This window comes from Symsagittifera roscoffensis, chromosome 5 (genome assembly GCF_963678635.1).
Source record: "Symsagittifera roscoffensis chromosome 5, txSymRosc1.1, whole genome shotgun sequence".
Classification (NCBI taxonomy): domain Eukaryota; kingdom Metazoa; phylum Xenacoelomorpha; order Acoela; family Convolutidae; genus Symsagittifera; species Symsagittifera roscoffensis.
This window is the reverse complement of record NC_087066.1, coordinates 65,568,881-65,595,768: the sequence shown is the minus strand read 5'-3', so window position 1 is coordinate 65,595,768 and position 26,888 is coordinate 65,568,881. Positions and strand designations below refer to the sequence as shown.

The 26,888-nt window shown below is 35.3% G+C and overlaps 2 protein-coding genes across 2 annotated transcripts in view; both read right to left on the bottom strand.

Annotated features, from left to right (window-relative positions):
* LOC134846832 (sodium/potassium-transporting ATPase subunit beta-1-like) overlaps positions 1–1,964 on the bottom strand; it is a 17,521-nt gene extending 15,557 nt beyond the window's left edge. Inside the window, exon 1 of the mRNA XM_063864228.1 lies at positions 1,253–1,964. Coding sequence (XP_063720298.1) covers positions 1,253–1,388 — 136 coding nt within the window. The 5' untranslated portion in view covers positions 1,389–1,964. The remainder of the gene's footprint in view (positions 1–1,252) is intronic.
* A 7,149-nt stretch (positions 1,965–9,113) lies between these two features.
* On the bottom strand, positions 9,114–26,462 carry LOC134845674 (sodium/potassium-transporting ATPase subunit beta-2-like). The gene is made up of 7 exons (XM_063862714.1): positions 26,353–26,462; positions 20,381–20,521; positions 19,736–19,843; positions 14,423–14,526; positions 14,055–14,120; positions 10,843–11,039; positions 9,114–10,256 (listed from the first exon to the last, which is right to left on the bottom strand). Exons 1-7 carry the CDS (start codon positions 26,456–26,458, stop codon positions 10,193–10,195), a joined length of 786 nt encoding a protein of 261 aa, XP_063718784.1. The 5' UTR covers positions 26,459–26,462; the 3' UTR covers positions 9,114–10,192.
* Positions 26,463–26,888: the final 426 nt, after the last annotated feature.

Here is a 26,888-nt window from a genome sequence, read left to right as displayed (position 1 = left end):
GGCTGACCGTATAATAAATTCTTGAGATTAAATTAAGTCGTGAAAAACTTAGTTTTACTCAAATAAAATTCTGCAATTAAAATAGAAAAAAAAGTTGAAAATATTTTAAATTGTTTTTCATTTTTAATTTTTTTCTTCGTTTTTCTAGCCATTTTTCTACAAAAAAAAACTGTTGTCCACTTGGTCTATTTGACTACGACTGTTGCATTTGCTTAACTTCAATTTTTTTGTTAAGATTATTTCTATCACACCACACGGAAAAAAACGACACTAATTAGGAAAAAAATTGTAATTTTTTGAAGACTATGGTCGGAACATTCTGTGCTACTTGCACAGTAACTGGCTATCTTTGTTTCAAATCTGTTTTAGGTTTTTTCAATACGTGACTTCGATTTTTCAATATTTGAAGTTTTGTGTATTGTAGACTTTCGCGATTTCTTTGTAGTTTTTGAAATTTCAATTCCGATTGGCTGAAATTAATAGAAAACAAATTTCGAACATTCGGTCCAGTACATTTCAAATTGCTGGCGTGACCGCATACTTTATCATGTTTAGCAGAGACTGGACTGTTTGGTGAACAAATAACGTGCCGAATTTTGAGTTGCCGAAAAAAAAAACAGAAATTAAATCAAACCGTTTTGATTTAATTGCTCTAGACCCTTTAATGAGTCACGTAACAATTGTTTTCGTGAATCATTAAAGGGTCTAGAGCAAACATATGATATGTCAAGAATGGTATTTCATACATCCGATAGGTTTTTCGGATGTTTATAACACTTTTTCGTTTTTCGGATTTTGAATCATCGGATGTTTACACGGTACCCACAAATAGAACAGTTGTGGCTGAAAACAACTCTGCCTGAGTTAACAGCTCTACAATTTAAACAAGAGAGACAACGCGAGTCGTGAATCTTCTCTCACTAGCGGACACTGAACATTTTCATCAGAAGCAGTATTGGGAGCTTGAAGCACGTTTTTTTTTGCAAACTGTTCGGCACGTTGACATGCCATCGTCTAGATGGCATGTCGTTTTTCAGTTTCGCATTTTCCAGTTTTAAAGTCCCTCTCGTAAATTTGCCTAGTAGTTATTAATAAAGCATTTTTCATGCAAAAAATTAGTTCAAATATATTCACTTAATCACTTAAGCTTGATTAGCAGCAGATTTTAGGAGCATCAGAAAATCATCTTAAAAAGTTTTCAGAAAAGTAATCAAACAGATAACTGGAAAGCATAGCCAATATTCTTTCTCACCCCAACTCCTGGCAGTTCGTCCTGCAACTTCTTTCCTCTCCTTGTTCCAGAGGAAGAGTTGAAAGTCGGCCCATTTGGAAGCTATGGTCGATACATTTTTGTTCGTGGTTCTAGGAGTTTTAGTGTCTTCGACCATTTTGTCAAATTTGAAACAGAAGCAGAAATTTTCAGATAGCCTGTTTTATAAAATAATAACTCGCTGGCGCTCAAAAAAGTTGTTAAATTTGCTTTTTTTAGAAACAAGCAAAAGAAAGCTACTGAATTGAGTATAGACACGATGCGATAACGTGGCGTTTCAATTGTTCAGGATCATAAAAGTCGTTCGTCGATGACTGAGACTTCTTTTGAGGACAATTTCTGATCGGTCTAGATTAAAAGGGTTCACAAACACGAAATCGAAACCAACCCTAATTAGGGCAAAGAAACCAACTGCAAATGAAATTCCAAAACTGTTATGCAATACCTGATATGGCGCGTATTTTCAAGAATTGATCAAATCTTATTTTTAATAACGCGCTTCCGAATGGGACTAAAAATTCGGTCTTATTTCTCAAACGCAAATAAATGGACTCAAACTTTTCGTAAACACAATCAAAAAGCGCAGTTTTTTATAACTTGAGTTTTTTAAGCACAGTCCCATTAAATGCCGAAAGAGTTCGCTTTTTGAATATAAGTCTTTTTGTATTACGAGACCGCAATAACTAAAACCAGTTTTCGCATAATTTGATTCATATGTATACTATATTCCGTATTTTCACGTAGCACTCAAAAGCCACATGGAATTATCATGCAGAGGCCATATTGCATTCAAGGGGTCTTTTCTGTTATACGACCCACTAAAAATCTTTCTTGTATTTTCAAAATTGGATGCCCGATGTTAAATTGTTGAAATTGAAATTAACAAAAGAGAATTTGGATTTTCATTCAAACACAAGCTCAGTTAACAATTTTTAAATATAGGCCCTAAGGTTTGGATCATTTACTTCATTGAAAACCAAGTTAAAATCTTGAATAAAAAATCGTAAAATAATCATCATCCATCAAGAGGAAACAGCGTGCATGATAAAACCAATGGTGAAAAACAATGGTGAATTTCAAATCATTTCGTTGTGAACTTCAGCAATCGCTAACGCGGAAACCAATTCACGAGTGTGCGTGTAAGACCCAGACTGGATAGCCCAATTATAGGACCCAATTAAACTATGCTCATTTAGAAGACAAAAAAAATAAAAGTAATCAAAAACAGTTGATGTGCAAGTAGCCACAATAATCGGACCCGTTTTAATTTGTGGTATCTAAATCAGCCGAAATATGAACCAGCTGCCATATCAACCAGAAGTGAATATGTAATTGTTGAATAATAGATATGTATCAATTATATAACGGTTACAAAAGTCATCCCGGGTTAACCAAATGTCGCTATCTTATAATTTTTCTTATGAGAATCTTATAGCTTCTTGCAAAATTATGCTCTAAGAAAATTACAGTTTACTGATAAATGGTGGCCAGTCAATAAGCAGAATGGTCTAAGAGTAGAATGGGTCCAAGAGCAGAAAAACAGAAAAATATCAACTTTTATGAGCTAATCGGTAAATTAATTATCAGAAATGTCAATAATACCAACGCAACGAACATTTTATGCATAATTTGAGTAATTTAATCAAGAATTGAAAAAAAATATTAATAAAAAAACTTAATGAAATTAGACAACTCATGCATAAGTTATTCGTTTTCTTGGTATTTTTTGACGGTTCTAATAATTGTTTTATCAAATAGCCCGTATAAACCAATATAAGTCAAAATTTTTCTGTTTTTCTGCTCTTGGACCCATTCTGAACTTGGACCATTCTGCTTATTGCTCCGCCTCCCTGATGCATCCACTAACGTTAGAAAATTATTTTTTTGCTAATAACCTTTAAGTTTTTTCGATATATAACTGAACCCCACAGACATTACGTCCGCAGCTATAGCACATGATTCGTCAAAGTTGATTTTTTGTTGTCTCCATTTTAATTTCGACCGCTAATTACGCATAATTAGGTTCATTAAAAAATCAAATTTTGTTTCAGAATTTTTCACTCGAATTGCATATATTACACAAAGGCCAAGCTGAGCTTCGCACCACTTGCGATACAAGCGAAATATTAAAAAACATATATAAAAATCGAATGAAATTTTTTTTACAAAAACTAAGTCATATAAACATTCATATGTCTCGATAGAAGTTCTTTCCGGGCAAACATGTGAAACCTTTGAATTTTAAAACAACAACATCGGAACGAAATTTACGAAAAGAAACAAAGACGACAATCTTTGAGCAGACACAAGTTGTGCCGAAAAAAATCTGATTTAAAAAAAAATTCAAGTCCCACATTAAACAACAATGGACAACACTTGTACTTGCAACTACAATAAAAGTTGTTTAGAGTACAAGAAAATCAGTGATGTGGCAACTAAACCAACAATCTTTGAGCTGAAACCACTTTAGTCTAGGAAAATGTTTTTTTTTAACTTTTTTTTAAATAATCAAGTCCTAATTGAAACTAGAATGAACTTCACTTGCATTTGCAGATACAAGAAAAGTTGCTTACAGCAGAAAAAAAATCAGTGAAAGGGCAACACTAAGCCGACATTCTTTGAGCAGACACCAAATGAACCGAAATTTTCAACTCCCCCCTGAAACTAGAATGAACAACACTTGCACTTGCAACTACAATGAAAAATGTCTGCAACACAAGCAAAATTCGTTGAGGCAAGTTAGCCGACGAAACTTGAGCGAACAAATAAAAACAAACAATTCATTTTACTCTTTTTTCAATTTCCTTGATACTGAAAAAACAAGGTCCGGCCACCACGCAAACCCCAGACCTTAGGCTGAAAAAGCAACTGATTTATTTCCTCCAGGCCAATGGGGAAGCAACTTGAAAGATGTTGAGAGAAGAGAAGTGAAATGAAGTCACCTGCATGGTCATGAAGTGATTCAACTGGTTTTGTTAAACTAGTTGTTAACTAGAAAAAAGTATTTATTCCAGTTTGATAACGCCTGTTAATTGGGAGCGTAATACCACTGAATGAAACTTTTGTATAGATAAATTTGCAAAAAGAAAAAATCAAAATAGGTTTTATCTGTTTTTAGATATAGAAACACATTCGAAATGTTTATAACAATTTTTCTTCGAATTCGTGGAAAATTTACTAACTTAGCACTTTTCTTGCACAGAGGCCAAGTTACACTTTGCATATAAAGCAAAATATGACCGATAACGCAACTGGGAAAACCTGAATGAGTAAAACTTTGAGTCAACAAAATTTCTCCAGGTCCATGATAACTTGAAGCTAAAGTGCTATATGTAATATAATAGTCTGTGTTGATATCCTTAGCATTGGCTGTACCTAATAGCTAGATCAAAATGAACTTTTTTAAATTGGAAACAATTTGTTGCAACATTTGCATCGCAACAATATTTGCGACTTAGGTTCCAAAAAAGAGAGTTCATACTATAACAAAAGCTATGCATGTGTAATTAGAAAGATGTAAGTTAGCAGAAACTTCCAACAAATCTCATAAGAAGTTCTAATATAAGGGAAATTTTTGTAGGATGGTCAACCCGGAATGCAATGACGTAACTTTCCGAACGGTTTTTCTACTTTGCGCAACTTTGGTTGATTTATACGTCGGCTTTAATATTTATTCTGATTACGTCTCAAATGGCATAATTACCAAATATGGCATAAAAATTGAAATTGTCCCAAATGGGATAAACTTCATGCAACAGTTGCATTGAAAAAATCAAGAACAATTTTTTCTTGAACAATGTGAGAAAATTAGTCAAATAGTCAATTCAGATGTTGATTATCAATTTATCTTGAAAAAGTTGTAAGATTTTTTTATCAAAGGAAAAACCATCAGCTTGCTGTTATAAATAAGCTTGTTGTGATCAATTTTTTCGACAAATTTGTTGCGTAAAATTGTTTGGAAGCAATTAATTCTAAATCTTGTTCACATGCTTTCATTTCTGACAAAATGTTAGAATTAGAAATTGATAGAAAACGTTTGAATTACAAGGAAAACTTGAAATTTATGCCATTTGGGAAACATTTTATTTTCATACCATTTGGGAATTATGCCATTTGAGAAGTTAATTTTTATTTTCGTTATAACTGTAAAAATACATTTAAAAATTTTTATTGGTCAAATTTTAAAAAATTGAATAGTCATTAATAAGACCCTGTTAGACTATGCCAATAAAGAAGACTAAAAAGGAAATAAGAAAAATTAAGAACAGCCGACTGATGTGCAAGAAGCCACAAAGATCCGACCAGTCATAATTGTAGTTAAGTTGCATATATCAGTTTTCATAGCGCTGATTTTTATTAGAGGAAATATTCTTCAAAATTGATTTCTTCTGAAATATTTAGTTTCAAATAATGACGTCAAATAAATATATGTCCTTACAATTCTTCAAACTTAAGAACAACTTATGATTGGGTCTTTTTTGATAACACTAACCTAATTTGAGAAAAATGGATCAATTGGTTAAGTTTTTTTGAGCTGGGAAATCCACATGTCAAATTCCACTTTCAAAACTAAAAGTCGTTGACGTTTTTTTGCGCCAATTCCACGTTCGTATTTGGAGAGGGCTATTTACGTCATTTTCAGCAGATGAATTTCAATTGAACTCAAAAAGTGCATTTATACGTAAGTGCATTCATAAAGGCACCAATATATATAAATGCACATCTGTAGTTATTAGATTATCTTATGATTGGGTCTTTTTTGTTAACACTAACCTAATTTGAGAAAAATGGATCAATTGGTTAAGTTTTTTGAGCTGGGAAATCCACATGTCAAATTCCACTTTCGAAACTAAAAGTCGTTGACGTTTTTTTGCGCCAATTCCACGTTCGTATTTGGAGAGGGCTATTTACGTCATTTTCAGCAGATGAATTTCAATTGAACTCAAAAAGTGCATTTATACGTAAGTGCATTCATAAAGGCACCAATACATATAAATGCACATCTGTAGTTATTAGAACATCTTACGACTTTTTCCTGATAAAAAAAAAACAAAAAAAATTGCCAAGACTAATATATAAGAGTGTTCACTACGTTCATTACTCTTCAAAACGCGAGGATGTAGAAAAATTTAAGATGAATTTCAACAATGATCGCCAGCAATAACTTTTTTCCTCAAGTATTTGCGCTGAAAATGGCCCTTACTAAATGTCATTGATGTCTAAACACCGTCTGAGAACACGGTCTTAGTTAAATTTCATTGATTGCCAAAATACCGTCTGAAACAAATGTAATGTGTATCTGTACTAGCTTTTTCTCGACACCGAGAAATCTGTTTCTAACGAAGAGCACGATTTAGTTTGGTTCTTACAAAATGAAACTCGGCTTTGTCCGATTTGTTTTCAATCTTCAACTTAAAGTGTCGTAGAACAAAAATCACCCAAAACAAACTTAGTTCTACCTTTGTGGTCGGAACAAAAACACTCATAGATAGCCAACTGACAGATAGAAGTGGACATGGCAAAGGATAGCCTTAACGCTCTTTGAATTCCAAGAACAGATTTTGATTGACTTAAGCGATGAAATTGACCCATTTTGAGAAACTTTCGAGAGCGGTTAACCGGTTAATTTTTCATTAACCGGTTAACCGATGGGAATGCACACCAAAAAGTAGACCCGTCACTAGAATTGCTATCATACTACTAAGTCATATTTTGCCTTTTTCAGATAAAAATGTCGAGCTGGGTGTGGAAATACTTCAACAAAGTCAACGAAAAATCGGCTGAGTGTAAGATATGTCGGAAGTCCTTCACCCTGTCTGGAGGAAACGGGGCGCTTCTGCATCATCTAAACTAATCTATTTTACCACTGTTCTGTATAAAATTCAATCATTTCTGCCAAAAAACTTTTTCTTCAGAACTAACCGGTTAATTTGAGATCGGTTAACCGGTTAAGAAAAAATCAACCACTTCGAGGCCTAGAGCCCGGCATGAGATCACGAAGTACCCGATGACGGCTCTTTTGCCCGAGGCCATCTTCAACTATGTTGTAACTGTTGAAGAGCATGTTTTTGCTCTTTCTGAGGGAAAGATGCCGGAAAGTTTTGAAAGAGCCCGGAAAATTGCGCAAAACTATGCAAATGATTTCTTTTTTTTATTCATGCGTTTTAATATTTCATTTTTCATTCATGCCTTGTCGTGAAAGAACATGTGTGAAAGACCAAAAACATAATCTTCCGAAACAAAAAAGCGATCAAGTTTTTCGTGACCTTTACATTTTTGCTGTTTGATAGTAGAGTTTGACTCTTTTAACCAAAGTAATGAACTGAGCTTAATACGAAATCAAAAGTCAAACCGCAAAAAAATCAATTTGAGCCTGAACACAATTAACGACTTTTTTCGGAAACAAAAACAATAAAAAATCACGACCTATTTAAGTGTTCACTACGCTCATGACTCAAAAATTCTTAAGTGAAAGAGCCTAATAGCACCTCAAGTTTACATTGATAATTAACTGAATACTCAGTTTAAATCTTGGTCGCACTTATTGATATGAGTGCCGCAGTGATTTTTAAAAAACGTTATTGGTACTACAAAACTATCTCGTTGTCCAGTAGCAGATTTAGGGGGGGGGGGGGGTTCGACCCCCTGCCAACCCAAAGGGTCCCCTGTGTACGGTTTTGAGATATCCATATTTGCTGAAGGACCCTAAAAAGGCGCCTTCGGTGCTAATCTATTCTTAAGGCGCCTTCGGTGCTAATCTATACTAATTTTGAGGGGAGAGCTCGCGCCGAAAAAACGCGAATTTTTGGTCGAAACTTTGCAAGTGCCTAAAAACATATCTTTCAGGCACTTTGTAAGTGCCTAAAAACGCAAGTGCCTAAAAACGCGGCGCAGAAAATTTGGTCAAATTAGTGTCTTTAAAGCGGTTTGGGAGAGCTCAGAAAATCAATTTAGTCAATCAAAAAAAAGGTCGACAAAATTTTCAGATTTTTTTTGAAAATCCGCCCCCCCCCCTCGATAAATTCCTAGATCCGTGCGTGCCTGTTGTTTCCTGATTATGTTTATAAGGATAAGTTTGCCTATTCGTCTTGTAGGAATGTCTTTCAATTTGAGAATCAGTATAAATTTCAAATGTTGATAACCAATTAACTTTTTTTCAGATTACAATCGTACTTCAATTGTACTTTTTTCCTCCTGTGTCAAGCTAACCTATTAAATAATGAGCAGCCTTAGAGGAAATATTACGTTCTGACCAGCTCTAGAGTTGGGAGGGAACTATGGCCTACAGAGGTCTTTTCATTTAAGATCAGGTACTGAGAAAAGCATAGTAGATCATAAAGTGGATCTCATCAAAACCCTTTCAGTTGGGATTTGAATTCGAGAACCACCGAACACCTTTTGATTTCAAGGATATTGACTGAACCTTTTTCCGAATAAAACTAACCCAAAGTAAATAGTAAGACCAAGTTTTTTTGGCGTGAGTCTAAAAAAATTAAATTTCCATATAACACGCGTTACTCGCTCGAAATTAGACTAAATCTCTTAAATTTCACACCAGTTTTTCTCGACACTGACTTTTTGGAAACATTTTTAGGTCGTTCGAATCACGACTGAAAGGGCTTCAATATGATATATCACTCGACCTATTCCGATGTTTTTGTGGTAACTGATTTTGCGTGTTAAAAAAAGAAAAAACAAGCACCCGAATACAAAGTTCTTGGCCGTTTTCAATGGTCAGAACAAAAAAAACTGGATAAGTAGTGCGTGATTAATAATTTTCAGCCAGAAAGCTGAAAACAGACTAAATTGAAGCTCCTACTTTCTCGAGTATATTAAGTAAAAATTACGTGAAAAAAAATTAATTCATTGAGTAGTAGTAGTGTACATAGAATTCATACGTTTGGTAGGTAGTAGTGACTTGGTCAGTGCTTTAACGCCATTTTTGCCAACAGAACTTCACAACCATCATCATTCAAAAATCACTTGAACACTGCCTGTTCAAATTGAATTGCTTTTTTCAACAGTTAAAAAATACAGTTCATATTTCATTAGTGGAAAATTTGCAGCATATATATAAGTGGGAGCTGCGCATCTTCAAAGCATGCTTTTGTAATCTCGTTGGCAATTTCTTTTAAAATTTGAAAGTTGTGATGATGAAATTTATGACGAGGATCATGCGTTGACTTTCTCTTATTGCACCATTAAGCAGGGAATTGAACACAATAAATAACTACATATTTTATTTATTGCATTTGGTTTCTAAGGATTATCGGTCTTCCTGTTAAGTGAACACTGGAATTTGACTATCAAAAAGTAATCATCATAAATATTATTGCACTGGTTGAAATGCGCAGTGGTTCTTACGAACAAAATAGTTTCAATATTAGATCGACATTAAAACATATAAGTTGCAGAAACTGATACCATTTTTCATAACTCAAGGCTAGTTTTATCGTAGAAACGGCCACATAAAAAGTTGATGCCACAATGTGATAAAAAACACTTCTATTTTTCATAGTAGCCAAGGCCATTACTCCTCGTAGCTTATTACAATGCATCGACTTACGGGGCAAGAACTTAATTTGATAGAAACAGAAAAACAGGTTAATCAACTTACTTCAAAACATTTATACCTCTTCATAAATATTCTACTTTTTTAAATAATTCAAGAAATGCACTTTAAAAAGTTGTTTCCTTATTTTGTTTGAAATCGCTGTAATAAAATGTATCAATGCAAGTGTATACTATTGCCTAGTTGTTAAGTGAAACATAGTCCGACTTTCAGACATCAAGTTTGAAACTTGCTTCACACTTGTTTTAAGACGTCTGCTTTTGTTATAGTGCGCAAGTGATGGATAAATATAGATTCAAATCGGCTATTTCTTTCGACCAACAGAGCGAGGACCTCTTTTTGTTCTTAGTCTATTTTCGGATTCTGAAGTCGACTGAGCCGATATTGGGCTTCTCAATGTCCAAGTGCACATTTCTGAAACATAACCAAAATAAAATAACCCGAGAAGTTTTCAGATTTCCAACATCACGGAGACCATAGAGCTCCGGCTTACTTTGTAGGTATTGCAAAATAAGCGCACCGAATCTGAAAAACGAATAGATAAACCAAGTGAAGCTAATAAGTGCGATAATGAAACGGCAAAAAAAATTATTGACATTTTATCTTGAACTTTGGAGAAAAAAATATATAGCTCTTTGAATTTCCAATATCTTTCATGATAAAAACGAACCCAATTAAGAACCTCTGGATTAATTAAACCCTGGATCAATCGGTCATTTTTTCATTCCGATGGAAATTCGGAAAATCAAAGTCCATTTTTGAAACGAAAAGTCAATCAAGTTTTTGTTGGACCATTTGATCTTTTTCATTCGAGAGCGGAATTTACCCATTTTCTGCAAATCAATCTGAATTGAAATTAAAGATAAATCGAAAGCCAAACCACGAAAAATCGATCGTGAAAAACTGAAGGTCTTAATCAGTCAGAAATCACTTGGTTCGTTAACATTAAAAAAAATATCTAATATCCCACTGAATAGCAACGAGTTAGCATGATACTAACGCGGCCTGCACGCTGCACACAATCCTAGCCTCCAGTCCATCCTTGTTGAAGTTTTCCTGGTCGAGTTCGATCTGGACCACGACTAGGGGGGCCTCGTTGCGCCAGTCCATGCCGTACTTCCAGGGGAAGTGGCTAAGGTCAAAGCCAGCTTCCGGGTACACAACCGCCTTCTTGAAATACTTTTCGTACTTGGCTTTCTGCAAACGTAATACAAGAGGAATAAAAAAACATCGCTAATATTAATATTATTTGAAAGATGATGCGCCAATGTAGCAGAATTAATGAGAATTAAAAACATGGAACACCTAATTTATATCTCAAAATCAGCGCTGTATTATATACACAAAAATAACAACCACCATTCAGACATTAGCACTTTTTCATTACCTCTATAAAAAATTCGAGTCCAACTTTTACTATCAACGAGTACTGGAATAAGACAGCTTTTCTAGCTTTAATGCTATCTTTTTAAGAGTATCGCTCATTTTTGGTGTTCAAAATAGTGCAAAACTTAAGATGAATCCCAAGGATCGACCCGCCAACTTACCAGAACGAAGTCAGTTCTGCTTTCTCTGCGCCACTCAACCTTAGATTACCATAACTTAATGGCATCATCAACTGACTCCATCTTTTGATTTATAGTATAACTATAACTCTACTGAAGGAATTAGAAATTTCTAGCTTCAGCGCTCATTTCGCTCTCTTCAAAAAGAGAAATTCTGATACATAAAAAAAATTGAGCAATGTTTTTTTTTTCGAAAAACACTACAGCGGCAGAAAATAACTTTTACAACCTGGGGCGGATCTAAGATTTTATCGAGGGGCGGATTTTCAAAAAAAGTTACGAAAATTTTGTCGGCCGCAAAAACTCATTTTGTCATCGGGGACAACGCATTGCCTGCCATTTTATCTTTTTTTTCAAAATATAACCAATTGAACATTTGGAAACCTACACGCTATTTGATCAAACAAACTTCAGTAAACAAATCTCGAAAGAGCGAAATTCAGGGCAAGCTAATCGCATATGGGCAAGCTAATCGAAACACATGCTGATTGGTCATTCCCCCTCAAAATTATCCAAGAACACTGGATACAAAATTGTAATTATAACTGTTTATGGTCATCGTAACGATCTAAAAACAACAAACTGCTGTGAACTTGGAATTGTCCCAGAATCGGTAAATTGGTGGAGCTTGACCCTATCTATGAGCAGTTAATTTCAATTTAAATTCCAAGAGAGTGTAGCAAATTCAACTTTTGTTCCGTCTGGAGCAAGGAGGAAGTGAGCTTACTCAAAAAGTGAAATGGAGGCAACTACAACTGAAAATCAATCGATTGAAGTCTGTCTATGTCGAGGGCATCATCAATTTAGAAACTTATTGGACGAACATGGGCTGGCTTAATTTGGCATAAATTTTAATAAAGCTCCATTTTCGGAGTATATTTAACTAGTTTTGCATCATTCCAATGTTTTTTTTTGCATTTTTTTTCGGAGTATATGTAACTGGTTTTGCATCATTCCAATGTTCTTTTGTTACATTTCTCTATTATTCATGCAATATATATGTAACCCAACAAAATAGTCCAACTTTTTCAATTACACAGAGGCGAAGCTGCGCTTTGCAAACATAAGCGAGAAAACGACAAAAAGCAGTTCTAAAAAGTGAAATAAGAAACATTAGAATAAAGCCTCGAAATAGTAAAACTTTTCATTTCTGCTGGATTCGAACCTACGACCTCGAGATTTGGAGTCTCACGTCCTTCTCTATCAGTCAGAGTGTCTTGACTAACGGCAACACTAGACACCAATAAAGCACATAAGAGATGTTATGGAATTTCGTATGCTACAGCAAGTCGAAATGATCAAGGAGCGGAAAAAAGTAAATACTTTAAAACTTTTTTGATTTTAATGAAGTGAAAAAAGTAAGCAATAACATAAAATTTTGTCTCATTTGCCCTGAAAAACTGTCGAAAAGAACCATAAAATTGAGCAGGGGGGCGGATCTAGGATTTTCTCGAGTGGGGGGCGGATTTTCAAAAAATTTTCGAAAATTTTGACGACCTTTTTTTTAGGTCGACCAAATTGATTTTTCGAGCTCTCCCAAAGCACTGTTTTGCCCCTACTTTGGCAAAATGTTCAGCGCCGCAGGCAAATTTTTGAAAAAACAGTCAAAAAAGCCGTTTTTGGGCACTTTTTGAAAAATGTTGACAAAAAATCGCGTTTTTTTTTTGGCGCGCGCTCCCCCTCAAAGTTAGTACATATTGGCGCCAAAGGCGCCTTTAGAAAAATTTTAGGATCGGTCGGCCAAAAATGGATTTCTGAAAAAGTATCAAAGGGGGGACCCTTTGGGTCGGCAGGGGGTCGAATCCCTGAGGGGGGTGGGGGGGCGTCCGCCCCTCAAATTGAGTCTGTGATGATAAATCCAGCGTAATTAGATCATGCGCGGATAACATTTGAAAGTCTGAATACTTTTCACTGTTTTGAAGCAAAAACTGCATGACTGTCAGAAAATACAGATGGTAAATGAGCAAAAATGATGGTTTATGAGTTTACAAAACAAAAATTTTAGGTTTCTTTACTTTTTTGGCCACCAAAGAAACGTAGTTTTTACGACCCAAAATTTGTCGTGTCGCTCCCTGGTGATTATAACAAAATAGCACCAAATGAGCACTTTTATGTAGCTGGAAAAGATGTAGAGTCATATTGATACACCAAGCTCGCTGGTGAATAAGTTAATATCTCATTGAACTCAATTGTGTTCTGTTTGCAAGCCATCTGTGATTTATGTATTGTGTTCTGTAGCTGGGATTTATGTTGTTCTATCTGTACGCCCTTTCATGCACTTCCAAAATTTCATGCTATCACCTATCTATTGACGATTTGACAGCGGGAGTCAAATTTTTAAATGACACCCCAAGTTTTCCGTCCCAACTAACCATTTGAACCCCAAATTATTCGTTAAAACGGTAGCTAATACAATTTGGAGTTGTAGAAGGATCCATAATATCATATTCTTGGAAAAAAAACAGCCAACATTTTTAGCGTGATCAATTTTCACGACTTTTTCCAGGAATAACCATTTCGTTCGTTGACACTTAAACCAGCAGAAAAGAGTAAATGACGCGAAAATATTACACACAAATCTTAACTTCGCCTTTCGTTACAAAATTACCCAGATGAATCGGGTTTTGAAAATGCAAATAAAGCTTACTGCTGGTTTGCACTCCACATTAACGCCTTTTCCTTCCTCCATGGGCTCAGGCACGAAGTTGTGAACCTAAAAGAGAACAAAATGGCAATTAAAACTCAATTAACATTTAGAAAACGAGCGAAAAAAATTAGTCTTTTCACTTATTCCGCCCGAAAAAAAACTAAACAACGCATCAGTTACGAATTAAACGCTTTGACCGCGACAAAAACTTCGTTTTGGCAACTTGTTTTTTTCCACCAATCAGACTCAAAGATTTTCATCTATTTTCCACAATTTTAGATTTGATATATTGGGCGAAATCGACCCAAAAAATAAAAAATCGGATAGATTGTTGATTGTGATTGCCAAATTTAAACAGGCACACTAACTGCGTTTAGGTAAAAGTAGAAGCATGGCTTGTAGCTGTCCCACGAGTCCTTCACGTTGGCCTTCGAACATTCACCCCAAGAGTCCTTGTCAGTTGTGTTGTGATCTACAGAAAACGACAGCAGAATATCTTCTACACATTAAAAAAAAGATTTCATTTCGCACAGATTTTGATTTTCGACACACATTTGAGCGGCTATTAGTACTTATAAGCACTTTCATGCTATGAAAATACCTTCTTTATATGACTTAATTACTCAAACCATAAGCATTAGGGTGGGTGCTTCTGTCCGGTATATATGACCAACTTTTAAATATAATTGAATATCAATTGAATACAACTTTTTAATATATTATTGGTGTTGAAAACGAGTTTTCAAGAACTGTTTTATACAAATGGGTGTTTGCTTTTTACAAGCACTTAAAAAGTGATGAAAGGTGAGGATTGTAATCAGGCCAAATTTTGTAAATACACTCGTAGGCTCGCAGCAGTTAAAGCTGCTTCCAAACAACTAGACCAGATATCAAGCTATTACAAAAAAATAACACAGGTCTATCATTTTCTGACACAGAGGCAGAGCAGAGCTTCACAACACTTGCGAATTTAAAAAATTATGCCTGCATGGTCCAAAAGCAGCTTCATATTCCATAAGTTTCATTAAATGGGTTCTGAAGAATATTTCAAGGAAAGAGGATCGCGGGAAAAAAACAATTAAAATGGGTTTCAAAAATTGTCTTGTCTATAAGAAAAATTCTAACCCAAAATACTCTCCCGACACATTCTACCCAGTTAGAGGAATCACTTTTGAAAAGTAGCCGATAGAAAAAAAATACCCTTCATTAATGCTTAATTAAATTATTGTGTCCGCGAGAGAGAGAGAGTTGTTGGATTACAAGTCATCAACTTCTTCAGCAGAAAAATTGATCTTCTCTAGTTACCATCAAGACTTCGAGCATTAATTTTCAGATGGTTGATCACTATGACACCCCAATCAAAAACCAAGAGGTTCTTCACAATGAACAAACAGTTGTCAGAACTCCGCACAGAAGACAGCCGGTTAAGGTATATTAAGGTCGTACTTCCTGTGAATCCAATCATTTCGAGCTCATAGCAAAAAAAATCAAAATAGATCAGTTATAATCACTAGTCAATTCAATCCACTTGATGCATCGTTTACTGAAACACGGCGAGACACAAATTTGAGAAGATAAGTTAAAAAAAAAAAGAAAAAAAACTTCCATACAGTCTAACTTTAACCAATATGAATATGTTTCTTTTGAGCATGAAAAAACTTAAGAAACTACTAGTAAGCAACCTGAATAGACAAACTTAAAACAGAGCAATGTTTTTGAAAGTTGAGAACAACCTGAGAATTGGCACGGTAGATTTTGCGTAGTTCAAAAAAAGTCCAAAAACAGTAAAGCAAAAATTTGACACTACTGAGAATAATAGCTTTTAAGTGAAAAAATTATGCAGAGCCATTATGCAGAAGGGAATATGGCAACCTGTAATTTGGATCGAACTGAAAATCTCAGATTTGGGAAGGTAGTTATCGAGAAAAGTCAAAAACTTTCAAAAAAACGGTCACAAAATCAAAATTTTTACTTTCTTTTCCGAAGGCAAAACCTGTGAAGTCAAAAAATTTGGGCCTAATCGCATAAGCAAATGAGCTACCCACAACCCGTTCTGAGAATTAAATTCTAAATCTCAGGTATGGCAGGGCAGTTTTCGATAATATTTAAAAAGTTTTAAAAAAACGGTGATAAAATCAGACATTTGACTTTTCAGAGGGCGATAACTTCTTGTAGACAATTTTGGGTTAGTGTCCGTTAATGCAGAAGAGCTTTCCACTACCTGTTATCTCATTGAACCTACAATATCAGATTTGAGAGATTGAAATTGGTTTTCGAGAAAACCAAAAAAACTCAAAAATAAAATATTGTTCAAATATACCCCCACACTTTTCGAAGGCTGTAGACAGAGGTGTCAAGTAAAAAAAGAGTAAAAAATCAAAAACAAATTCCAATAAACCGATTGGTTAACATACAACCAAGTTAAAAAGTGCGGATGGGAGTCTTAAAATTGTGTTTATCTCGAAACCGCCCAAAATTAGGTCATTAAGCCGATGAAAAATAGGTCGAAATAATTTGGGCCGGTACATTTTTTAAGCGAAACAAAAAAAAAGAAACGCGAAGTCCATGTAAGTAAATCAACAAACTGTAGGCATAAATCAAACACTAAAACAACCTTAAAGAAAAACGCGCGCAGAAAAACAGACTATTTACAGTTTGAAAAACATTAAGTACTGGTCAGATTCGAACCAACCTGGTAAGATTCGAATCCAGGACCTTGGCCGTCCCAGGTATATTCGTTATCTCCAGGCTACGTTGGCCGGAAACGCGAAGAAATTTGAATACATTATGAAACAAAGTAGAGATGAGTCCAGACGTCCAGATGATTCCAGTGGACAAAGTTGTTTACGGGAAAGCAGTCTTGTACCCGATTGCAATGCCCTTGCTTATCGCAAAAGGTAGTTAAACATAGCCAATCGAAGATTGGTAAAGAGTAATGAACGCAAGTAAGCATGAAAAAACACCCACTTTCTTGAAAAAATCTCAACTTTCAAAGAAAAAAAAATTCCTTTAAAGCTCTTTGAAATTCAAAAAGAACCATTTGTGATTGGCTATTTTTGATAAAACTAACACACTTTGATAACAACAGGATCCATTGGTTCAATAAGTAAATTTTCCTTTCTCTGGGAAATCTGCAAATTAAAAATCACTTTCGAAACTAGAAGCCGATCATTCTTTCATGACCTTTTAACTTTTGTTGTTCGATAGTGGAGTTTGCCTTCCTTTTAACAAAGGGAATGAACTCAGTTCAGAAATCATAAGTCAAACCGCGATAAGTTAAATTTGAACTTGAACAAATTTGAAGACTTTTCCTAAAAAACCAAAAAAAATCATCAGCACCTATATAAGAATCTGAACTACGTTGATCGACTCTTACAAAAACATCGATCCTTGCTTGTTGCTTGAGGGCAACGCAACATTTCCCAACCCAGAAAAAACGCATGTAAAAGTTAATCAGGGGCGTAACAGTGGTTCTCCATAAAAAGCTGGACAGATTATACTCTGGTCCCTTCCCTCAAGGATCAATAGTCTTATTATTAAATCGACAAAAATGATTTCAAAAACCCCCTCGATTTTAAAAACAAGCACTAAAAGGAGTAAAATCGTGAAATAAAGGAAAAAAAGATGAAAATAAGAAAGATAATCTTTCGTTTTGAGCCGGAATCATACTCCCGAATTAGAGATTGGGAGTCTCGCTGCGTCACATGCTCGACAGAAGCTTACAATTACTGCATCTCGTAGCAACTACATGCGCTAATAGTTTGAAAATGCTAAAAAACAGTCAACAGACAGTTGGAAAAAAATTTAATGAACGCAAGTAAACAGAATAAAATAATGACCTATTTGTTGAAAACTTTCGAATTTTGAAAAAACGAAAATTTTTGAAAAAAACTAGGTCATCTAGATTTTCATATGTTTCGATAGAAATTTATTCCAAGCAAGCATGCCACACACTCGAATTTGACATTAGCAACAACGTAACAAAATTTACGAAAAAAAACAAAGCCGACAATCTTTGAGCAGACACAATTTGAGCCGAAAAAAAAATACAATGAAAGTTGTTTACAGCACAAAAAAATCAGTGTTGTGGCAACTAAACCGACAATCTTTGAGCGGACACCAACAAACCCAAAAAAATATTATGAATTTTTTTTAATTATTCAAATCTTTCAAGTTCCCCTTCCCGAGATTGGTCCAACACTTGCACTTGTAACTACAGTGAAAACTGTCTACAGCACAAGCAAAACTTGTTGTGGCAATTTGGCCAGCAAAACTTGAGCGAACAAACAAAAAACTAACAATTTATTTTTTACGGAATTTTTTTTCAATTTCCTTGATACTGAAAAAACAAGGTCCGGCCACGACTCGAACCCCAGACCTTAGGGTACAAAGGCAACTGTTTTTATCTCCAGGTCAAGGGGGAAGCAATCTGGAAGATGTTAAGAGAAAAAAAGTCAGCAAGTGATACAACTGATTTTGTTAAACTAGTTGTTAAACTACGAAGTGAACAGAACAAAATAATGAATTAACTTTTGACTTTCTATAAAAAAAAGATGCCCTTAAAACTCTTTGCCTTTCTAGAACAATTTCTGATTGGTGCTTCTTTGATTCAATCAACCCTATTTGAAAAAACTTCGAATCACGACTGAAAGGGATTTAATATGATATATCACCCAATCCAGTCCGATCATTATTTGTGGTAGCTGCTTTTGCGTGGAAAACAAGCAAAAAAAGTAAAACACCCGAATACAAGTTCCTCCCCATTTTCAATGGTCGGAACAAAAAAACGGATCACTAGAACGGATTGCAGGGGTTGGCTAGTCTGGGCGTTGCGCTTCACAAACAAAATCAAGTCGACAAAATGAAGAAACGAAAAGAGCATGAGAAACAAACAAAGAAACCACACGAATTAAGTAAATGAACAACAGCCAATCGACGATTGGAAAAGAGTAATGAGCGCAAGTAAACATAAAATAAACACTGACTTTGTTGAAAAAATCTCATCTTTCGAATTTAAAAGAAAAAAAATACAAGCCCTTAAAGCTCTTTGAATGTCTAAAGCGATTCATAATAGGCGCTTTTTTGATAACATTAACCCAAATTGAGAAAACTGGATCAACAGGTAAAGTTTTTCCCGCTGGAAATCTAAAAATTAATAACCACTTTCGAAACTAGAAATCGTTCAATTTTTTTCGCGCAATTTCCATGTTTGTGTTTGGAGAAAGCTATTTACGTCAGTTTCAGCAGATGAATTTTATTTGAACTCAAAAAGTGCATATATACCTAAGTGCATTCATAAATGCATCAATATGTATGAATGCATATCTGTAGTTATTAGAGCATTTTACCTGATAAAAAAAAACAAGAAAAAAAATCAGCAAGACCTATATAAGAGTCTTCACTACGTTCACTACTCTTCATTAATAGCAGACAAAAACTAAAAGTCATTCACATTATTCGTGCCATTTGCTTTCGGAGAGCGAAAAAAAAACTTTCTCGAAAAAAAAACTTTCTCGAAAAAAAAACTGAATACCACCTGAACCTTTGGTTCTCCATGCCAGAAAAAAAACTGGGTTTTAGCATCAAATGAGCTTTGTTGTTTTCTTGAATTTCGTTCAGACTTGTCGACTGAAAAAGAAGTTGTCAATTTGGCATGATCACTTAAAAGAGCAATGAGTGACCTTGAATGAAAGAGTCAATGGTTTCCAAGTACTCCTCCTTGTCATTGTAGAAGTACACCCTCTGCTTGTCCGCTCCAATGACATCTGCCTGGGGAACCACGTGCAGACCTACAAAAATGCCACCGAAAATAACAATCACATTGCCAAAAATAACAACCATTTTGAAGGGAAAATGTTTTCCAAATGACAAGAAAAACCCTGAATCGCCTACCTTGCCTACAAATGACAAGGTAGGCGATTCGACGTTCTGGATTTTTAAAAAAAATTAGAATTCGCAGAAACAGCAGATCTATTTGTCAAAATCGCCAGTCAATTTTCAACAATAAAAAAATTGTTTGCGTTCAGGGGAAATTAGGGGACGGTATTGAAAGACTTCAATTTCTTCATTTTTTCCCGTTTTTCTGTTTTCTAAATTCTTATCGCTTAATTATGCATTGTAGGTCTCCAACTAAGTTTTTGTCCGCAAATTTTTGACTTTTGAAACCCAGATTTGAATCGTATTTGAGTACTACATGCGAGCAAGATCGAGAAAAAATCAATTAACGGACCTTAGTAGGCGAAGAAGGTTCAAAATAAGCCCAACAAATAAAACTGGAGAGGAGCCCGAAAAAAGGGTAATGAAAAGACTGAGGAGGATATATTTACCTGGTCCCCTGTGTGATAGGTAGTCCGTGTACTTGGGTCCGTCCTCTACCTCTGGCAGCAGACTGGTGGCCACGAACAGATGGAAGGCCCACCATCCGGCCAGCAGAAGATAGAACACCAGGTAGAACACGCCAATCTCCGCTGAAACGAAACACACCAACTCAACACAAAGTAAAAAGCAAGCCAATAGGCAGCTTCAAGGTTCCTTCGAAAATAAACCATAATTACATGTTTTATCAAGCACACAAATAACTTGTTTTCGCTTTAAGGTAATAACAGCAGTTGTTTACAGAGAGCCGTAACAACCCGTATGTTGGACAATACCGTTGTTATATCATTATTTTTGCGAAAAATCATTATCATCCTGAAAAATATTATTGTTCCGACCATTGAAAATGAGGAAAAAATTCGGGCTTGTACAATTTTTTTTTCAACTTTTTTGTTTTCCAAGCAAAATCAGGTACTACAAATAATCATCGGACAGGGTCGAGTGATATATCATATTGAAGCCCTTTGTGATTCAAATGACATTAAAAAATTTTTCGGTGTCGAGAAAAACCGACTTGAAATTTTTGATTTTTTAGTCTAATTTCGAGCGAATAAAGCTAGAGAGCAGTCCTAATAACTGTCTTTTTATAGAAGAAGGATACGCCGATTCCAGCCCTGAAAGTTTAAATTTGCTCTAGTTAGAATAGTTTTTTCAGTTTTTCAACGCTATTTTGGTATTCAAAAAAAACCACATTTCATCTGCCACATTTTTTTTTGATATTAGAATTTTTTAAAACAATTTAACTTTTTTGTGGTTCTAGCCATTTTTCGATTAAAACTGTTATCCATCTTACCAATTTCACGAATAGTGTCGAATATGCTTAAATTTTAGGCTTTTGTCCAATCTTTTTATCAAACCACGCACAAAAAAAAACGACATTCAATTGAAAAAAGTTTTTTTTTTCAAGAAAATGGCGGGAACATTCTGTGCTACTTGCACAGCAACCGACTATCCTTGTTATTTATACAAAATTATTATAATTCATGTAAAACCAGTGCAAACAATCCCACGTTTAAGTCTCGTAGGCTGAAGAACATGAGACGGATTTCAGAGGATCAGCGTTGAGAAATTTTGCGAAGTTAACCATAACTCGGGAGTATGTACCACACCCATAATGCAAATGAGCGATTTTTTTCCAGCTTTTTGGATATGATTGATGAACCTTATGAACTTTCGGATAATTATTAACCTGAAATAGATGAAATACATAAATATGTTCATTATTTTCTTTGAAAACCGACAAGAACAGAAATTTTAATCCTATATGGCAAAATTTTTGTAGATGACTGTTTTTGTGCATATAACTTTCTAGTTTGTACAGTCTTTTTTTTAGTTTTGTCTAAATTCTGATATTTAATAAATCATCATGTTAAAAACATGATTTTAAAAATATGAATAGGTCCGAAATTGCTTGACTTAGTCAAACACAACACATGAGAGCTAAATAGGACTGAAAATGAGCAATTTAGGCAACTTGAACATTTTATGTTCCTTTCAAATGCATTATTTATCCTCACAGTTTAAGCTTACACTAGCAACCACACACAATTTTCAGTGACTATTTTCCTTCACTGCTTTGCTGTGCTACCTTTTCCATTTGGCACACAATCAACAGAAGGGAGCTCAGAATACTCAAATTTTCATATATGCGACATTCCCTCTAAAACACGTCATGCGTGGAACGAACAAAAGGAGTGAACAAAATACTCTAGTCTGTGGTGTGATGGTCAGATTATCGACGTTTCAATTTGACGAAAATTAAAACAAACATTTGTGCGACACATTGGTCCAAAAAGGAACTACTTTCGATTAATCAAAAAATGAAGAGATCCGTTGCTGAGCGCTTACAAATTTAAAACACAAATGTTCGCTTCTGCGATCGCAACAAGTTATCAAAAACCACAGTCCTAGGCAAATTCCATTTCAATGCTTAAGCGTTTCAAAAGACGCTTAAAGAGTTCTGACTTCTGAGTATGGTTCCTTAGCCAACAAAATGAAAATTATACTTTGTAATTTAACATGGAATTGGGATTGAGCAGAGCTAAGGCAAACGGAACGGCATGGAAAATAGGAAATGAACAACTGATAGCCGCAAGTCAGTGAAAAGGGATCTAAAACACTTTATGGTACATTTGCAGCTACTTTAATTGTTCTATTGCACCAACCAAATGGTAACAATGTATATATTCACTTAACATCAACAACTTGCAAAGAGTTCCTAGCACAACTAGACAGCGTGCGACGGACCTTTTTTTGCTTATGTCATCGGATCTTTTATTAGATTGCTCGCGGTCTCTCAAGCTTCGGTCAAGGTATAACTCTGTATTTATGCCTCGAACTGCTACCTATTAAGTACCTAATATATCTTAGCTATTGTGCTATCTCTGCAATGAAAAAGAGAAACTAACAATTTTTACAAGTGTAACAATAAAATATAGAACGAGTTAAAGTTGATCCTCTGTCAGAGCTCAAGCTACTGCGATACGCGAAACAGCCAAAACATTCCAGGTGATTGTTTAACCTCCCACGCCCAGTTTAAATTGACATCTACGGGACTTGAAGTACTGACGTAAAAATTCCCAATCCAAGAGATGACGAAATCACTGCGAAGCTGCTTTATTCGAATGAATTTAGTAGATTATGCTTTGCTAGCCATACTGAAGTTTCTCCGTTGACACAGGAGGCGACTCTGCACTTCAAGAACTCAGGTTTAAAAAATAGCCAAAAGACGCTCAAACACAGCTAAGGAAAATTACAAAGCATTAAAAAAGTTAATTCAAAAGAAAAAACCTCCAAGGCTACGGAATATTCATCAGTCAGTCATCTGTTCGTGACTTGAACTACTTAATGCATAAATAGTTTCGGCTAATTGAACACGAAAATCCGGCCCGGTCAAGGTGTCCTTGTTAAAGGTTTTCAGCAGCCTGCTGTATGCTTACCATTGGTGCTAAATCACTGAACAACGCAGTCAGAGCCCTACACATAACGAAGACTCCGAAAATGGTCAGAAAGATCTTTTATTCAATTTGTGGACTGAAATTGAAACCCAACAACGTAAAACCCCCATCGTTCGAACATTGCAGATCGTGTTCAACTGGACTTTTTGTTGTTTCGACCACGAACAAGGCAAAAATTTACAATTCGCGAGTCGTGTTGAAACACCATATATTCTGACTGAGCTTAGATCAACTGGAAAATGTATACTACACGTTAACATTATGTTGCTGCCATTGAAGAAAAACGAACTGACTACAGAAGATCTGCCTGTACACCCCTTTGCAACCATCGAAACCAACATACACTTGACAGTGTGCTTCAACTTCAGCAACCTTTGGCAACTAGCAAAACAAACGGTTTCAAACGGTTTGCAAAGAACCAAATTGGCAAGAAACGAAAAGATAAAAACGGAAGATAGAAGCTAAGGATCGAAAGAAAAAGCAATAAGATAAACCAACAGAGACCTAACAAACTTACTCAATGAAGGAAGTAAGAGGAAGAGGAAACCAAAAAGTTTGTAAAATCTTGAACGCAAACAAAGCAATGGGACCGGAAAAATTAGGAAACAATATGCTAATCGAGCTATGAATGTTTATCTCAAAAATTCGTTACACCTTCTTGTCAACACGATTACAAACAAAGGCGCACCCAGAAATGAGGAAACTTAAGGAAATATATGCAATATACAAGAGTGGTGAAGAACAATCAATGACTGACTATAGGCCCATAAGACTTCTTCTCTTGGTTTTGAAAGTGCTCAAAAAAACTCATTCTTGACAAATTGTCAGCTGAAACACTGAGACAACTCCGTCAAACCCATACTGGATTTCGACCTAAAAGATCCAACAAATCAATTGTTGGAGTTTCCTGACGAAAATTACAACCGAGCCGAGGATGAAAAAGCTAAACACATCTGGTCAACATACACTGACTTTGACAAAGCTTCTGACTTGGTAAATCATGATTTTTTGAAAATTTATCATTTAGAATTGGTCTAAAAATCGCGAAATTAACTGAAAGCTCCCTGAAAAATTGCAAGCAACGGGTTTCAGCGGCTGGTTTAACTTTACTAAAGAAATTGTTTCAGCGGCTGGCTCAACTATACTAGCGAGCTCCTCGAGCACCATTTTGGGCCCGTCATTGTTTATCTGCCTCATCAACGATCTAACAACTGGCTTAAACTCATTATATTTTGGCTTTGCGGGCTACTAGCTGCTATCAACAAACCCATCCATCAGAAGTACAAATGGTTATCAACGTCATAACCTGGTCTTCAAACGTTTTCAACAATCGAAACGACTACGAGCTTTTGGAAGCTCATACTGAGGAAGATGTGGTAACTATGGTCTCCAAAAACCTCTCGCTATGCCAACTCTGGGAAATCAGTTGCAAAAACCATTGGAGCATTCTACCAATTTAAGAAAAAAATTATCTAAGAGTGTATCTCTGTCATCAAAGCTAAATACCTCCTTGTGGCTAAATTGAACCAATTATATCATACGGGTCTGAAGTCTGGAAACCAAACAGAACAGCTGAAATTAGTTGAAAACCTAGAGAAGAAAGCAATTAGATGGACTCTCAATCTCCTACAAACAGAGACTCAAAAATTCGAATACTGCCGCTTTCGTATCACGATCTCCTATGTTTTCGCAAAAAAAATAATGACAGCGATATCTAGAACTGTGACGTCATGCCCCATGAACTAAATTAAAACTTCAATTTTATTTTCTTTCAGTCATGCTTTTCATAGCTTTCAACAAAAACGAATTGATCATTTATACAACCCTACGTTTCTCTCGGATCTAGTAGTTGAATCTTTCTGAAGTCTTTGAGATACTTAAGAATACCGCTCGCATTTTCGCTAAATCATGATGTGGATTCCAGCAAAAAATATATTGTTTCAGAGTTGAGAAAAACTATATGTTTTCAGTCTACTTCGCACTTAATGGACTATGTAACGAGTAAGAAATGCCTCTAAACGTTATTTTGGCTACAATCTCCAAGTCTCCGAATTATTATCTAACCCACCCCACTGCTTTCTTAAATTACCATGGTCAGAACAGTATGAGCCCTTTGCACAGCAATTGGTTATATGGTTTCATGAATGTAAGTAGCGGGAGTTACACATGGGAAGCGAAGTTTTTCTACCTTGCATGCCATTCCATGAGCCAATACATCCAGTCATACCACAATTACGTGGAAACTTCGACATTGCGGTGGCATTAACTATAGAAATGTTCTATTTAGTTTGTGGCAAAAAATGTCCTTTTAAGCGGACAATAAAGTGTAGAAGAATACGATCTATGAATATGAGGTCAAAAAACCTGAAGCTTATAGTCTTGAAAAATAGTTCAATTTAAATTATGGTCACCGACTGATGCAATCAAATTTTGTTGTGTTCTCCGCCAAATAACAAAACCTGCATCCTATGAAAACATCATCTTAGATGACCACAACTAAAAAAAACTCACTTATACTGATACATTTTAAAACTATTTTATTCTTGGATTATCTGATTCAGTTCCAAGCAGTTATAATAGCTTAATAGTTTTATAGAAATTTAAACCTTCCTTTCAATGCTAGCAGACTAATTTTGCAATTTGTGTTTGAAAAAAAATAGTCCGATTATAACAGATTTGATCTGCGAATTGCAACAGTTTCAAGAAATGCTTTGACTAACAAACCGACTGCACTTGATTGAGTTGAAGATCAAAACAAATTTCGCCGATACGATAACGATATTTCAAATATGCCAAAACAACGATATTTCAAATGGGTTGAGCACAACCGTACCTAAACGGAAGGGCCCCTTTTATAATTTAGCTTTTCTTTAATAGGTTAAATAACTTGGGTTCAGATTCGCTGGCCGAAAAGCTATTGCCAACATTTTAGCATTAGCTATAAATAGACATGTTCATACACATACCCCAACTTTTTCCAGTTCTGCCACCAACTTCTTTGGTTTCCTTGTTGTACAGAAACACCTTAAAGTCGGCCCAGTTCTGACTTGCTGTTTGTCGAAACGACTCCATAATCACTCTGAAAAAAAAATTAGTAGGATTAAAACAAGTCAATGAGAACGAGACGTTTTCGAGTTAGTAACTCATAGTCAGTCTATCAAAATAACTGTGCACCTACTAAAGAAACGCAAAAAGAAACAAGCAAAATCAGTTCGGTGCAAGTAGCACAAAAAGTTCCGACCACAAAAATGAAAATCTTAAAACAATGGGAAGATCTCAGCGAACGCCTTGAACTTAAGCACTTTTGATAGCAAAACTTAACAAGACTGCTCAAATCAGGGCGAAACCCTGCAAATTCTGACTGTCTTTTGAGGCCTATGAAGCAGTAATAACATGAAAACTTTTATAAAAAACTAAATTTAAAAAAAAAAAATGAATTTCTTTTCAATTTGAGATTTTTTTTGAAAACGATCCCCCCCACATGCCACATAAAATACAAAGT